At 42.3% G+C, this 16448-nt stretch overlaps 1 protein-coding gene across 2 annotated transcripts in view; it reads right to left on the reverse strand.

Moving 5' to 3' along the window:
• The window catches only part of CARMIL1 (capping protein regulator and myosin 1 linker 1), a 341669-nt gene extending 325653 nt beyond the window's left edge, over nt 1–16016 (reverse strand). Inside the window, exons 1-2 of one of the 2 annotated variants that reach the window (XM_081014121.1) lie at nt 15193–16016; nt 10200–10297 (exon numbers count right to left, since the gene is read on the reverse strand). In XM_081014121.1, coding sequence (XP_080870247.1) covers nt 10200–10297; nt 15193–15232 — 138 coding nt within the window. In that variant the 5' untranslated portion in view covers nt 15233–16016. The remainder of the gene's footprint in view (nt 1–10199; nt 10298–15192) is intronic. The other variant, XM_081014120.1, reaches the window with a different exon arrangement.
• Nucleotides 16017–16448: the final 432 nt, after the last annotated feature.

The following is a 16448-nucleotide window of genomic DNA, read 5'->3' on the forward strand; positions in this document are numbered from 1 at the left end:
TTTTCTGGCTTGGCCATTTAAAAAAACAAAAAACAACAACCACTATTGAGTCCATTTATTTCATTCCTGCCAAACATCTGACAAAACATGAGCCAGTCCTTCCTGTTTATGCCCTAGGAAAAAGTCAGTTCTAACAGTGTAGCCCTTCAGAAATGCAGGGAGGTGCAGAATGCTGTGTGTGTGTACACTCATCCCTCTGGCAAGCCCATGTTGTATTTCATCAGTTTCTGCAAAAGTGTACATTAGAAAAAGAGCCAAGTTGCTGAACGAAAATGTCAGAAATTCTTACTTAGGGACAGCATTTCTCCCCTCTTTTCCTCAAAGCCAGTACATATTTCTATCAAAAGATAATCAAGCTCCTATTTTACTATACCGCATTAGGTAAGCAGTCAGTCGTCGTCCCCCCAGTTGTTAATACAAAAAGGGAAGAACACATCAGAAGGTTATAGAGACCATCAAGTATCTCCTTCCTATTAAGAGGATATTAGTAATATATATATTACTATATATTACTATTATATATTATCATCATCATCATTATATAAGGGGATATTAGTAATATATCCACAGATGCAGGTGGCACTGTGGTCTAAACCATTGAGCCTAGGGCTTGCCAATCAGAAGGTGGGCAATTTGAATCCCCGCCCCAGGGTGAGCTCCCGTTGCTCGGTCCCTGCTCCTGCCAACCTAGCAGCTCGAAAGCATGTCAAAGTGCAAGTAGATAAATAGGTACCGCTCCGGCGGGAAGGTAAACGGTATTTCCATGCACTGCTCTGGTTTTGCCAGAAGCGGCCTAGTCATGCTGGCCACATGACCCAGAAAAACTCTGCAGACAAACGTCACCTCCCTTGGCCAGTAAAGCGAGATGAGCGCCACAACCCCAGAGTCGTTCATGACTAGACTTAACTGTCAGGGGTTCTTTACCTTTTTAGTAATCCACAACACTCAACAAAACCAATGAAGCAATATATACATGGCAACATACATATATACTATGAGCAAATATTTCAAGTGGGAAGCCATCCCTCAACATCAGTTACTCAAAACAGATGTCTGGAGGAAATACACGCCCTTAGATGATCTATCCCTATTATGTTCATTTAAAAATCAAGGGCATGACCCAGAAACAAAATACTGTCAATGAAGCTTTAACCAGAGCCCAAGCAGTCACCAGCATAAATGGCAAAAAAAGAAAACACACATGCTTTTAAAAGCCCATCAATTCTGACATGCAAAGAGGTCAATAACATTTTTGTATTGTGTATTGTCAATACATTTGTATTGACAAAGTATTTTCTTGCCACTGTAAACCAAAAACCCTCACTTCCTTTCCCCACCCCCCGAGTTTTCAGTCTTCCCTTTATAACATAAAAACCTGAGGTATCTATAAAATGAAAGTTATGCAATCATGTAAGGGCTGAAAAAATCTGGGAAATGGAGGTTGGGAGGAATATGCCCCATATTTATCTACAAATCTCAAAAGTTGCTACACCAAACTGATGCAGAATGATACAGAACAGTTGTGGGAGAGACAGAATATTCAATAGAAAGAAAGTGAAGGCATACTGAAAGAGGATGTTAGGGTGAGGTCTTTAGAATTGTCATTAAATGCCCTATATGCAATTATTTATTTATTGTTGCATTTATATCTTGCCCTTCCTCCAAGGAGCTCAAGGTCATATTCACAAGGTCTTTGTTTGATATGCTTTCGCCATACAGATTTCTATGGGGCAACTACACTGGAGGAAATGAAACAGGTTTAAGGACTACTATATATCCGAAACAGCTTGGTCAGCCATCATACTTCAACTATTTGCATTTTGAATCAGAGATTATTCAAGTCAAAGCTTGCCATTTAAGGAAATTAGCAAGGTGAGGAAAAAGGGGTGGGGGAAGAACTCTTCTGTAAATGACTGATCTAGCTTCTAATCAAAATAATGATTTTACCAAGGCTCTCTCTACTGCTTTGGGGAAGCGATGCTGAAACAATGCATCTCTTGTTTTTCCCTTAACTGGGCTCTTTACTTGGAAAATGCTGGACATTAAAGCTCTAACTAGCCATGCAAAGTCACATATTCCTGACATCATGTCTAAAGAGAGTCACCTAATGCAAACACCATTTCAAGGATCCAGAGCACGTGCTGCAGCAGCATACTAACACACACAGGCTGACAATTCGGTTTAGATACAACATCAGATGCATGCCCCAGCATCATGTTTAAAATCCGCTTGCTGACTTGGGATTACAAGTAGAAGATAGTTGTTGCAGCAGTTGCAATATCTCACAAAGGCACGATTTCCCCCTCTAGACCTATTAATTAAATCCAAACCGCACCTCAAACATAACCTTGGCCAAATTACAATGTAACACAGACTCCTATATCCACTGGAAAATTACAAAATGAATCTCTTTCATGCAGTGATACAGACTTTGCAAGATGTCTTTTTAAATCAATGCCCCACATGTACTGTACTAGAAAATCAAGTAAGACCTTCAATGTTATCTGGAAACTTCAAATGGTACAAAGTGTCACTACCAAAAACTAGAAAGTACTGTTTAATTTGCACAGATTATCTGGACTCAATTTACTGTGTTTTTCTTTCTTTCTTGCATTAAAGTTGCAAATGCCTTGGGACCCAAATACGTAAAGAGCCCACCTGTACATTGTTCCACACCTTTTTCAACATCTGAGGTCTTAGGCCAAGTGCCTCAACTAACATCTGATGAGATCATGGCCTTCTCAATTACTGTGCCAACTGTATGGAATGCCCTCCCCAGATACTATGTGTTTCGAAGGCCAGGTTAAAAAACAAACAAAACCCTGGCTCATCAAGAGCACCTTTTGGGATTAGTTGCCCTTTGTGCTTGGTTCCTCCTAGTGCACTGGGGTGTGTTTTCACTTTTTAACAAACTGCTTTTTGATATTTCCGCTCTTGCTATGGCGATTCTGTGTACTGTTTGCGGCTTTGCATTTGTTGAAAGATAATGTAGGATACAGATTTTAATAATAAAATGATTAATTTGCTTCATACTGCCACGGACAGAAGGCAATCCCTTCTTTTATCTGTTAACACTATCTTATGGCAGCAAATCTAGTTTTACTAAAAGTAGAAATTAAGAAACACACACACACACACACACACACACACACACCCCACAAACACTACTACTACTATTATTATTATATTTCAGATGGCGCCTAAAAGCTAAGAGTGAGCAACTTGCCTAACGCCATGAGTTCATGGCAGAGTAAGGATTTGAAACAGAGATTTCTTGGTTTATTGCTCAGTCTCTTAGCCACTTCTGCTACATAAAAGACAGGTGTGATGCAACTAGGTACAAAGAATGTTCACAGATTGTCCTCCCAGGCATTTGATGGAGTATGATAAGAGGGTTGATGGCCTACTGAACTGGAATGTTCTTTCTACTAAAGTCCTGTTGTTCTTTTTAGTGTTCTTTTTGTGGATGAATGAAATGAGTTTTTATTGGAATGTATTACTTTTCATTTCATGCTATGCCTTTTTTTTTTACTCTTAACCCTATAAGTCGCTTAGAGACTTCTCTGTAGTAAGTGATGAATGTCAAGTAACCACAATTGTCTCAATTTCTGAATAACCAAAGGAAAAAGATGAAGGGAACTATCCTAAAGAACGTGGCATCACAAACTTTGGGGGGGGGGGACAGAAGGAAAGACAATAAGTTAAAGATGCTTCTCCTGGAATTAGAGAAGAACTACTACTAACCCATCTCATTCTTAATATGGGAGGAGGGAAGCAAGAGTGAAGTGCAAAGTTCAATGGCACTTGTAAAACAAAGCAGTCCACAGTTCTCCCTCATACCTAAAAGCCCGCCTCCTCCTCAGCATCTCATCATGATAATGACAGGCCATGCAAGGTAGTTTCCTGACAAAGTTATAACAGCATGGCTTCACCCCAGTTCTGGAAGACTGCCATGCTGACAGTCTGCTAAAGGTCAAGGTTAGGCACTTTCTGAAACACACTTCAGTATTTATTTAAGTAGGACTTGTGGCCAGGGAGAGGCACAGAAGAATTTTGTTTGCATCCATTGTTTTAATTTTCTTACATTTCTATAATCAAATACGTTTTTCCCTTGTCATTCACTTATAGAATAGATGGAGATCATAACTAAGAAGAGATACAGTTTTAAGTGTGAGTGGGATAAATATGGAATTGAAGAGGACGAAAGAGAGGAATGATGTGTGACTTCCAACAAGTATTGCAAGATCTTGCTTGTTTTGAAACAAGCCTAAGCCACAGGACTTTATACACAAGAAGTATCTTTTAAAATATGGATACACTGGGAGCTATTTTCCACACACACAAAGTTTGCAGAAGTTTTCTGTCCTGCTCCTGACTTATCTGCATGCTTCTATTTCCTTTTACCATGTTAAAATTAGTTATCATGCCAGGAAGGAATCCTGAAAGAGCATGACAGTTTTCCTTAGCCCTGCCGAGCACAGAGCAAGAAGTTACTCATGGCACTGAGAGGAAACTGATGACGGTGAGGGAAGCAGCCCAGGGTGAGTACTGCAATTTTTTAAAAAAGCTATTATATAAACAAATAAACAGCAAGTAAGCACATTATAGGAGGGACGCGGGTGGCACTGTGGTTTAAACCACAGAGCCTAGGACTTGCCGATCAGAAGGTCGTGGTTCGAATCTCCACCACGGGGTAAGCTCCCGTTGCTTGGTCCCTGCTCCTGCCAACCTAGCAGTTCAAAAGCACGTCAAAGTGCAAGTAGATAAATAGGTACCGTTCTGGTGGGAAGGTAAACGGCATTTCCGTGTGCTGCTCTGGTTCGCCAGAAGCGGCTTAGTCATGCTGGCCACATGACCCGGAAGCTGTATGCCGGCTCCCTTGGCCAATAAAGTGAGATGAGCGCCGCAACCCCAGAGTCGGCCACGACTGGACCTAATGGTCAGGGGTCCCTTTACCTTTACCTTGAAGCACATTATAATTATGAAGTGAATAGCAGCATTGCGTTAATGGCCAAACAGCCAAGAAAGCTCCAGTGTATTACACCTTCGCAAGTTCTGCACTGACTGCCATTTCACCCCCAAACCAAGTTCCAGATCTTAGTATTAGTGTATAAAGTCCTTAACAGCTTGGGACCAGTTTACCTGAGGGACTGCCTTGCCCCCTGTGTCTACTTGATCCCTTCAATCTGCTGAACTTGCACTCTTGTAAGAATGTTTGCTCTAAATCTACAGGAAGTTGAGCTTTCAATGTGACATCACCTATGCTCTGGGAATCCCCTGCCTATCAACCTTAGTCAGACCCCTTCATTATGTTGTTTTATAAGCCTGCAAAAAACTTGTTTCAGCAAGCCTATCTGGACATGTAAGAAGTTATGTATATCTGCTTTAAATCTTGCTGATTTTATTTGTTATATAATTTAAGGGTTCTTTGACTAAGCAGTATATACATTCTTCAAATTAAAAAGAAGTAAGCCAAATGATTAAAATAAAAGCTAGATTGTGGTGTTACAATTCAAGTTTGAGCTGACCAGCACAATCCTAACAGATATGTCAACTTCGAGAATTTACCCAAGGCCAAACAAAAACAGCAAGGAACTGAAAATAACTTCCAGAAATAAGAAAGGGAGAAAACAAGTTGCTAATGCTAAAACACTTGGACAGAATGTCCTCTACTGTGGAATAGCAGAGAAAGTATTCTCTAAACATCATTGATCATCAAAAAGGCTGCCAACTGTAGTTGAAAAGAGGAGTACACCACTTCAAGGCAGTATTTAGCTGTATTTCCCACCTATTCACCCACATTTAAATTCATCCATCACTCTCACAGAGTATATCAAATCAGAATGAACATTTATCAAACTGATACAGGCCTCCCTAGACAGCATGCACAAGACACTGAGCCAGAGACCATAATTGTCAGGAAGTTCATAAGGCATTTTAAGGACTTTGACAACCTTCACTGTTGATTTTCTTCTCACTTTGCGCTTCTACTTTTTTCAGCTCAAAGGTTCTTCCAAATGTCCCAAACGGTTAACAATTCTTCCTGAAGAATCTTGCTCCATATGAATTTACTAGTCACCTAATAGTCTGCCAACCAAACTTTCTACAAACACCTAGCGGTCTGAATCCTTGTGCTTTAATTTCTAAGCATTCCCTTAAAAGGTAAAGGGGTAAAGGGACCCCTGACCATTAGGTCCAGTCGTGGTCGACTCTGAGGTTGCGGTGCTCATCTCGCTTTATTGGCCAAGGGAGCTGGCGTACAGCTTCTGGGTCATGTGGCAAGCATGACTAAGCCGCTTCTGGCGAACCAGAGCAGCACACAGAAACACCGTTTACCTTCCCGCCGGAGCGGTACCTATTTATCTACTTGCACTTTGACGTGCTTTCAAACTGCTAGGTTGGCAGGAGCAGGGACCGAGCAACGGGAGCTCACCCCGTCGTGGGGATTCGAACAGCCAACCTTCTGATCGGCAAGTCCTAGGCTCTGTGGTTTAACCCACAGCGCCACCCGCGTCCCTTATCCTTCCCTTAATTTAAAGACAGGTGCATTTACAGATTTTGATGAAGATATGTATCAGAGTGCTGACTGAAACATGGTACATTCCTGTTGTGGAGGCCATTAGCTTGAACAGTGCCACAGAGAAGTACTTTCTATCAGAATTGTGATGTTAAGGTCCCTCCATATGCGATTTAGCCAAATTAAGTCCAGTAACGTCTGCTGTCCTTGGTGGCTGGTGCTAGCACGAAAATCCTGCATTCACACATGTGACATTACAGTCATTCAAGTCATCAGGGATGACATGGAAACACTGAATACAATTGCACTAATAATACCAACTAGAAGACACTTTCAAACAACATTGAGCACTGCCGCATGGAAGTGCTTTTTCACAATCTCCATTTGGGGCCTCACTGTAACATTTAAGTCATTTAGCATTAGCAACCTTTGCGTGGCTCGACTCCAACACAGCTGTCTTATAATATATTCATGTTCGTTTTGTTCCATAACCAAATCCCCACTTCTACTTAAGGTTATTTTTATTTCCCTGAGTTAAATAGATCGTGACTTTGAAAATTAGTTACCAAGAGTGCTTTCCCTAAGGAGTAAAAAACAGCACACTGGTCTTTACCAAAGCCATGTCAGAAGCTAACTGTTGAGATTAAACAAACTGGGGGTGAAAGCAAGACCTAGCAGAGTATGAAAACTAGAAGAAGAAGAAGAAGAAGAAGAAGAAGAAGAAGAGGAGGAGGAGGAGGAGGAGGAGGAAGTGCTGAATGTCTAAATAAACCAAATGATTGCAAATAGTACGTGAGGATAAAATCTTTCATTGGGGACACTGTGAAGTAGATTAGCTACAGAACTTAGAAACAACCCAATATTCATTTTCCTCTTCTCCCAAATTTATGTGAATGTTTAGAAAATCAAAATCTACAAAAAAGTAACCCTAAAAAACAACTATTAAGAATTCAAGCAGCAATCCTACAAATACTTGCCCCCATCACCATGTCCTATATTCAAGCTACACAGAAGTTGCCATTTTGTAAATAGATCAGTGAAAATAATTTATTTGTTACATTTATGTAGCACCTTTCCTCCTGCAATGTGAAGCACCTAGGGCCATTCAACCAAGTAGATTCCTGTTCGGAATTTCTTAATGAAGCAGTCCAAGTTAATGAATAACTCCAAGCTATTTTTGACCTCAAAATAAGAAAACAGCAAGCAGAAGGCAGTGAATTGCCATTAACATGAGAGTGTTACTCGGAGTTTCGTTTACTCATTGCTCATAATGCCAGAATGTAGATATTCTGGGGCACTAAGATAACACTCTTAAACTGGCACTTGTTTTCAACCCTCAACATTAGCCTTAATGTAACTTAGGATCCCTATAGGTAGCTACTTTTATGAGGGCTAGCCCACAGGGAAGATGCCCACACCATGCTAAAAACACAGTTTAGTGTGACATAAAAGAGTATAAGTAAGCCTCAAGGTCACACACTCTGGAAGAGTTTAGAAGCTTTTGCTTCTACTTACCATAACTACACTTTGTGCAAACTGAAGAACTATGGTTAACATCACATACCATTTTGTTTAACACAAATCAACTTGCATATGGAAAGTCAGGAATTCTCCAATATATTCATTTACAAAATATGTACACTTCAGTCAATAACAGTGCACACCTTTAAACTGCTGCCTTTCTATGCAAAATACAAAGAAACAGAACTTTCCTAGTTGACACTTCTTGACAAATAAAAGCAGCACTTTAATTATACACATGGTTTATGGTCTAATGAACAGTGCCCATATTTTGTACTTGGACACCCATAGCAGAATTAGCAGTGAGAAGTGCAAAAGGGTGATAAGGAAATGTGAAAACACTAAACTTTAGCTTGTTTTCCAGTGTCCAATAGAAATGCAATGTATCAACTATATCATCTAGCACCAATAGCAGCAATAATTTTGTGCAAGTCAAAAAGTCACTCACATTCTATTATGTGAATGAACTGATCAGTTAAATGAATAATTTTTTTTAAGACAAAAAATTCTCCATCAGTCAACATGCATATTCCAGACCTAAAGTAGGGAGAATGCAAGGTGTAGAATTTAGGGCCATGATTTTTTTGGAGAGAGGGAAGGAAGGAAAGAGGGAGAGGGAGAGATCCTTGCAGAGACACTGCATATAAGATACTTCAAATTCTTTAAGTAGCTGATCCGAGAAAGAGGTATGGCATTTATTAATATCACTAATGCTCAGTAAGTATGCGTCAAATGAAGAAAGCAATCAAATTGTTCATAGGGGAGTGAGCATTTAACACTTTTTGAACACAAGCTTACTGCTTCTTGCCTGCATCTGATATGCATAAGCTGGCAGGAAATCTTTCAAGTCTGTGACAGCTGTTGTGTTACAATACATCAGGCTCAAAAATATTCCGTGAATCTGATAGTCATAATACAAACTGCTTTCTGCTGACAGCCTGTTCTCCTTCACACCTATGTAAACACATATACACATTGTGGAACAAAATTTCAAAACTGTTGTTCTGGAGGAATCAATTTTGCTGTTGTGAACAACTGAATATCAAAATCAACTGTACATCTGCTTGATCCTTTAAAAAAAAAAATCAAAGTAATTAAACTGAAGAAATGAAAGAGTAATTTTTCCTGCACAAACCTACAGGTAGGATTATGTAAATTTCACAATCCTAATTCATGTCCACATAAATTAGCACCGGACACAAAATTAAACCAACAATATGGGCTCTCTTTTTGTCTTTTTAAAAAGTAAGTTTTAAGACATTAAGAATATTAAAAAAAGAACTTCAAAATGTGGACAAAGCCTGGTGAGAGTTCTGAAGCAGTAGGTTAAGGATTATTTCTGGTAGTTAAGGGGTAGAACTTCAGTGTTGCCTCCCTAACATTTTACACAAACAGAACAAGTTGCTCCCAGAGCCTCCAAAAACCCCTCTAGTACACATAATTTTAAATTATTTGAATTATTTAGAGAGTTCCTCTGTGCAGACTTTGGCAAAGGAAGGGGAAATATTTGGGAAGCGCTCCCTCTGTTTTGTACTCTTGCTACAGAGCTCAAGCACCATATTGGCAACTTCCCACGCAAGCATGCCTGCATGAACATTAATTTGAACATACTGTAAATATCTGTCTTTATCTGCTGTACTCTTAACTTGATAGTACTAGGCACAAATCTAGATTGTCAGGCCTCCAAATATCCTCTAGCAAGAGACCATGATCAACATGACTGTCCCCTCTCCCAAGTGGGAGAAGTTTCTAACAAGACAGAGCTTTGAAACAGGAAAGGAGGGAAACCCACTCCTTCTGTCCTCCTGCCACCATGATTACAGAACTCTCTTCCTTTCCCCTTACTTCTCAGGTACACACACTGAGAACCTGCAACAGGCATGAAGCTGGGGGGAGGGGGGAGGTTACATGCCAGTTTTTCTTCACCTGAGCTGTACAACCAAACTCTTTTCTTTCTGCCCCCCCCTCCCCCTACAACTACAATACAGAGGAAATGAGAAATTTTAAAAGCCAGACAACTTTTTCAAGAAGAGGCGCAAGAATCTAGCAAGCCCAGTTGGTGGGCCCCTTCATTTAAATTAAGAGAACATCATTTCTGAGGGCTTGGAATAACTTGTTCAACATGAAGAACATTGCCATCAGGGCAAAGGAGCGTACTTACCAATATTTTGTTATCCACTTTGTCGCTCTTGACTTCTAGCTTAACTTTCTTCTTCACTGAAATTTTTATCTTCCTCCCAATCACATCCTTGACACTTTCTGAAATAGTGAAGAATATAAAATTGCTTTCACTGTTAAGAAGTAAGGGAAATATGAAATTATGCTACTATTATACTGCCAAGCAATGCTCTTGTTTCCAAATAAACTTAAATGACTAAACTAAATGTTTCCACTGTTTTAGTAAACAGTCAAACCACACATGCCTATACATTCTCTACTGCACTTTGGAAATCTGTACTCCTTTGTCATTGAGCATTAGGTAAATAATACATTGTAAACAAAGAAAAGTCTAAAGAGGAAAGCATAGGTTTACTTCCTCCTCTTACCAGAGAAAGACATCTATGAACTAAAGTAATCAGATACTGAGGCACTCAAATGTTTGATCTCATTCATATTCACAGCATGCTCTCACATTTAGGAAGTCGAATAATGAAGGTTAGATCCAGTGCCTTGTAAATGCAAGCTGTGTCACCCCCTAGATTGCAACATCAAAACAGTTCTATGTGTTCTTATCTGAGAGCTGTAGAATGGCCTCTCCAGAATGGATCTCAGTCTAGGAGTTCAGTCTCCTAGGGCCTGTGTCGATTTTTAGTACCTTGAAAAGGAGTCTCACAAACAGGATGCATCTCCATCCCCTGAAGTACTCATGAAAGTATGCAGGTTGCAGGCAGACTACAGTACTACAGTACAGTACTGGTACTTAAAGTGTAAGTATGGAATCCTCTTAGAGGAACATTCCTGGTTTAGCACTGAAGTACAAAACCAAATGCAAGGAAAGCTGCCACGCTGATACATCCTTAAAAAAACTATGCTGAGCTCACTTCTCATACCATTTGTCACTGGTCTCAACCAACCTCATTCTCAATTTCACACATTTTTATCACTCTCTGCAAGAACCAGACCAGAACCAGTCATCCAGGGCTGGATTTAGGAGCATGTGACTGCCTCAAGACACCAGATTTGGGGGTGGGAAGGGGAAAGAATTTGTCACAAGCTATCTACTCAACAGCCAAAGCAAGTACTACAAACAGTTCATCTTCACTTATAAAGCTCTCACAGCATGGCTAGTGTTGTGTTAATGTTCTTTTTTTTTTCCATTATAGGATAATTTTTAGCATTTGTGGCCATTCAAACAATGTGCAAGCAGTTGTGGTCGGATCCATGTGTACAAGTTGATCGTCTTAATATTAACAGGGATAAGTAACTCACGCAAATCAAGTACTGAAGTCATGGAATAAACTACAAAGCTAGGTATATTCAAAAATTGAAGGGGGGCATCAAAAGGTCCTCATTTGGTCTGAAGCTGGTCTGCAGACAACATGGATACCACCATCATTGTTGTTGCACATGCTCAACACACAATCCAAGATGAAAACGCCTTTAGAACACAAAGATGCCGCCATTTTGCACGCCCATCAGTAAACAAGATAGCAGCAGCTATAGTTCAATGTGGGGTTAACTAAAAATTCATCTCCTAGGAAAGACTTTGCATCAATACCCATCAAAATACAGTAACATGTTGCCAGAGATACTGCAGGGTCTTCAACAAAGCCCAGAGAATACAATTAATGTAATAAATATTGCTCAATATGTTAAAATGCTTAGGGGAGTACATCCACAGTACTATTTATGCTTTTTGGCATAATAATAATAATAATAATAATAATAATAATAATTTATTTATTATTTATTATTTATACCCCGCCCATCTGGCTGGGTTTCCCCAGCCACTCTGGGTGGCTCCCAACAGATTATTAAAATACAATAGTCTATTAAACATTAAAAGCTTCCCTAAACAGGGCTGCCTTCAGACGTCTTCTAAAAGTCTGGTAGTTGTTTTTCTCTTTGACATCTGGTGGGAGGGTGTTCCACAGGGTGGGTGCCACTACCGAGAAGGCCCTCTGCCTGGTTCCCTGTAACTTGGCTTCTTGCGGCAAGGGAACCGCCAAAAGGCCCTCGGCACTGGACCTCAGTGTCGTGGCTGAATGATGGGGGTGGAGACGCTCCTTCAGGTATACTGGACCGAGGCTGTTTAGGGCTTTAAAGGTCAGCACCAACACTTTCAATTGTGCTTGGAAATGTACTGGGAGCCAGTGTAGGTCTTTCAAGACCAGTGGTAAGTGGTCTCAGCGGCCGCCCACCAGTCTAGGTGCCGCATTCTGGATTAGTTGTAGTTTCCGGGTCACCTTCAAAGGTAGCCCCACATAGAGCGCATTGCAGTAGTCCAAGAGAGAGATAACTAGAGCATGCACCACTCTGGCGAGACAGTCCGCATTAGGTTTTATACATTTAAATATATGCTATTAGGTTTTCATGACTATCTTCAAACAACTTAACTAATGCGTCTTGGTATCATGTCTCTTATAACACATTAACCTACAGTGCAGAACAGCAAGGTATCACTGCTGCAAGATGATCCACCCAAAGTACTAAGGCACCTGCACTAACTGAAACTGGAGGAAATGTTGATCCATCCTGAAGACATAGGAATACCTTCAAGAACACACAAATGTGTATGATCATGCTTTAATTCTGAAACCTGACAGATGTTAGGGTAAGTCATATTATATTAAACGTAACATCTAATTTATGTTTACAATAGAAGACAGCTCACCTTTGTTTTCCTGGATGAGCAATGCAGCCTAATAACTCATTATATATGAATCTATGCAAGTGTCTGCCTTTTTAGACATTATATCCATCTAGAAGTTGGCAACAAATGATTGAAATATACCTGATAGTTCAAAATAGTGTTATTTTTATAACCAACTCTTCCCCACCCCTCTATCAATGGGTAAGTTTTCTTTAAAGAGCCCCCACTGCCATTATGTACATTAAAAAACCCAAGCAGATTTCTCTTTTGGCATCCTACAGTAACCGAACCAAGATGCTCCTGCACTATTTACCCATGCACAATAACTCTTTTCCTATCCAAAGATTCAGAATCATTACATACATGATGAGTTTAGCTATCTATGCACTGCCAGAGGTGTCAAGACATTGTTGAAGTATGCATTATTTGCACAGCGAGTAATAGTGTCATTTATCCAAAGGAGGTGATAAGGCAGTTGAGAAACATTATATGTATATATAGGTAAACAGTTTGAGGGATCCATTTGTGTGTCACATTCTAGCACAGTTAAACAAAATCCAGAGCAGAGCTGTACAGGTGAGGATTCTTAATAGACTCCATTGAGTAATATGGGTCAACAAAACAAATGGGTTGCAATTTGGTACACGTTTGGCACCAAATACTGCTGCTAGGATCTGGCTATCTGATTTCACCAGGGTAATATTAGTGGATGGTCTAAAGTTATTAATCAGGATTATATGCAATAGCGCCTTCATTTCCTTTTCGTGCTCCTTCACACAGTATAATTTTTTTCAAACCATTTCTTTTCAAGTGCATTTGTAGAAGACTAAATAACATATGCAGGTAAACCTAAAAGGATTGCCCTCAACTTATGCCCAGCTGTTTCAAGAAGCAGCCATCATATATGTACTTGCATCAGCAGTAATGAGATTAGAGGAAGAGGAGCAGTGAATGGTGGATAGTCAAGATAAAAAGATGTGCTGTATCTGGAAGGATAAGACTTGCCTTTTGCTGGAAAACCACTATGCCTCAGGCTACAATCCTGGGCACACTTAATGTAGGAATAAGCTTCACTGAACTCAGCGAGACATAGTCACAAGTAATATACCAAGGATCAGTTTCAGTTCCTTCTCTGTAAAATGGAAACCCCATGAAATTTCATGGCATGTTTGAAGTGGACCAGGCAAAGGAAATATTGTTGTACACCCCATGAATCTTCCTGATATGACACACTCAATATTATAATAGGTAACTAAATCTTGTTGTAAACTGTCCTGGGAACTTGGCTATAGGGCAGTCCATAAATGCCTAAAGAGACTACTTACCCCAGTAAATAATAATTTTCACAGAGATATATTTTTAATTAACAAGGGCTGAACTGCCAGCCATATTGGCTCTCAGTCCATTGCAAATCGAGACACAGGGAAGGGGCTTTTTGAAATCTCCCTATCCACAGTCTGAACAGCAACAGATGCTTTGGCAGTCCTCTCCTTATGCACCTGAGCATCTTAAGCCCATCCGCCTAGCAGCTTGGCTTGCACAGCGAAGCAAGGTCCATAAGCAAAACACTCTGGAGCGCATTTGCACCGGAGAAGGAAAGGCTAGGAGGTTCTGCCTGCTTTTTAAGCATCACTTTTCGCACGCAACCTTGCAAGACCACCAAGCGATAGAATAATCCAATAACCCTTTTCCATTCTTCGCGCGCAAGAGACTCGACATACGTCTGTGGAAGAGCACAGGAGGGGAGAGATCATCGCTAGGGTTGGAGGCTCCTATGGGGCCAGATGGGGAGAGCCAGCAGGGCAAGGGTGGCGAGGAAATGCTGGCGTTGAGAAACAAGCCGCCCCTCGAGAGGGTTAAATATTGCTTTCACTTAGTTGGCTCACAGATGCCGAAAGCTCCGCTCCGTTTGCCTAGTTAAAAGGCTGCCTAATCTTCCCCTCCGCCCCGTAAGCAAATCTCCTCCAGCAACATCGATGCCAAAAAACAGGGGAGGGGGGGCGGGCGGAGGAAGCGAGAGCTGCTTCAGCTTACAGACGACCCCCCACCCCCACCCCCCGCACCTTTCCAGCCGTCTCCCAGAGAAAACAAGTAACTGCAGCTTCCCACCACGCCTCCCCATTCCCAAAGGAGCATTTAATGCAGGAGACAACAGGATATGGGCGAGGAAGGCGTCGGGGGGTGGGGGGGGGGGGAGAGGAGGCAGGCAGGCAGGCATAGACTTTAGCCCTCACCTTAATACCCCTGACAGGAAGCAACCGCCTCCCCCTCCTAACCTCTCCCAGTTAAGTGCCCATTATGAACCCAGGAAGAGAAATGGGGAGGCGAGGGACATGCTTACCTAGCAACTCTTTGGGAACGTCGGAGCTCTCTTCAGTCATCGTTGCCCCCCGTCGTCTCTCCACAGCGAGGTGTGTGCGCGTGTGCGCGCTGGTTGCCGGGGACAACTCGCGCCTGCTCGCCACGAAAGAACTGCCCAAAACGCAATTATTTTGGGGTAGGGAAAACAGGAGAGGGAGGGGCAACGAGCCTGCTGCTGCTGGTGTCTCTCTCTCCCTCCTTTCTACCCTTAAAAAAATCGGTACGTTTTATAAAAAAGACCAAAAAGCGGAGGGTTACTTAGGAGATTATTGCTACATGACGCCTCTCCATTTCGGCTGAAGGGAGAAGGGGGCGAGAGAGGTCCAAGGGCGGAATGGTCTCCCCGAGGCAGAGACCGCGGCGCTAATCCCCTTCTTCGCCGCCGCCGCCGCCGCGTCTGCGCTCGTCAGGCTCGCCTTTCCTCCTTGCTCCTTCCCGCTTTCCCCTCCTGCCTCACGCAGCCGCCTCCTGGCTTGAGGTGCAAGCGGAAAGCGTGGGTGGAGGAGGAGCAGGCGGAGGAGGACGTCGTAGTGGCGGTGGCGGCGGCGGCATTCCTTACTCCCGCAGAGAAAAGCCCAGCCCCGGCGAAGGGCTTCGCTTCGTACGCGCCCACACGCGCGCCCGGCGGCTCCAGCCGAGAGGCGGCCTCTTCACCTCGCGAGAGCCGCCGCCGTCGTGGAGAGCGTTGCGCGCGCTCTCTCTCGCGCTAAAGCAGCAGAAAGACTTTCTACTCAGCCGCGTTTCCTGCCAGCCCTACATTTGCAACAGATTCCATGCGCGCGGCCAGGGAGGGAGGGAGGAGGGAGGGAAGGGGGTGGAAGAAGAATTAAGGACATTTGTAGCAATCCCCTTGGTCCCTCCTCCCTCCCCTCTCAAATCACAGGATCCAGCAGCAAAGAGAGCGCCGGAGAGAGATCAGGGGGGCCATCTGCTGGTTTGAGGCGGTCTAAACCTGGGCAAAAAAAGGGATCCCTTCCCTCAGCCCCACCCACTACTCCTGCTCCTGCTCCTGCCCCCACCCCCACCCCACCATGAATCCCCAAGCAAGCGGTTGTTTTGAAAAGCTGCTTTGGAGTGAGCCGCATCGAACTAAATGGGTTTTGATTCCGAGTAGACACACATAGGACTGGGCTGGAATGCACACTTACCTGGCAGTGAGGCCTCCTATTGAACTTCCTCTGAGTAACATCCAAAGATTCCAGCTCCTTTGCACTAGGAATTCTCATCAGATGCTTT

The sequence above is a fragment of the Podarcis pityusensis genome, assembly GCF_964106645.2.
Source record: "Podarcis pityusensis genome assembly, chromosome: 7".
In the NCBI taxonomy this organism is placed as follows: Eukaryota; Metazoa; Chordata; class Lepidosauria; order Squamata; family Lacertidae; genus Podarcis; species Podarcis pityusensis.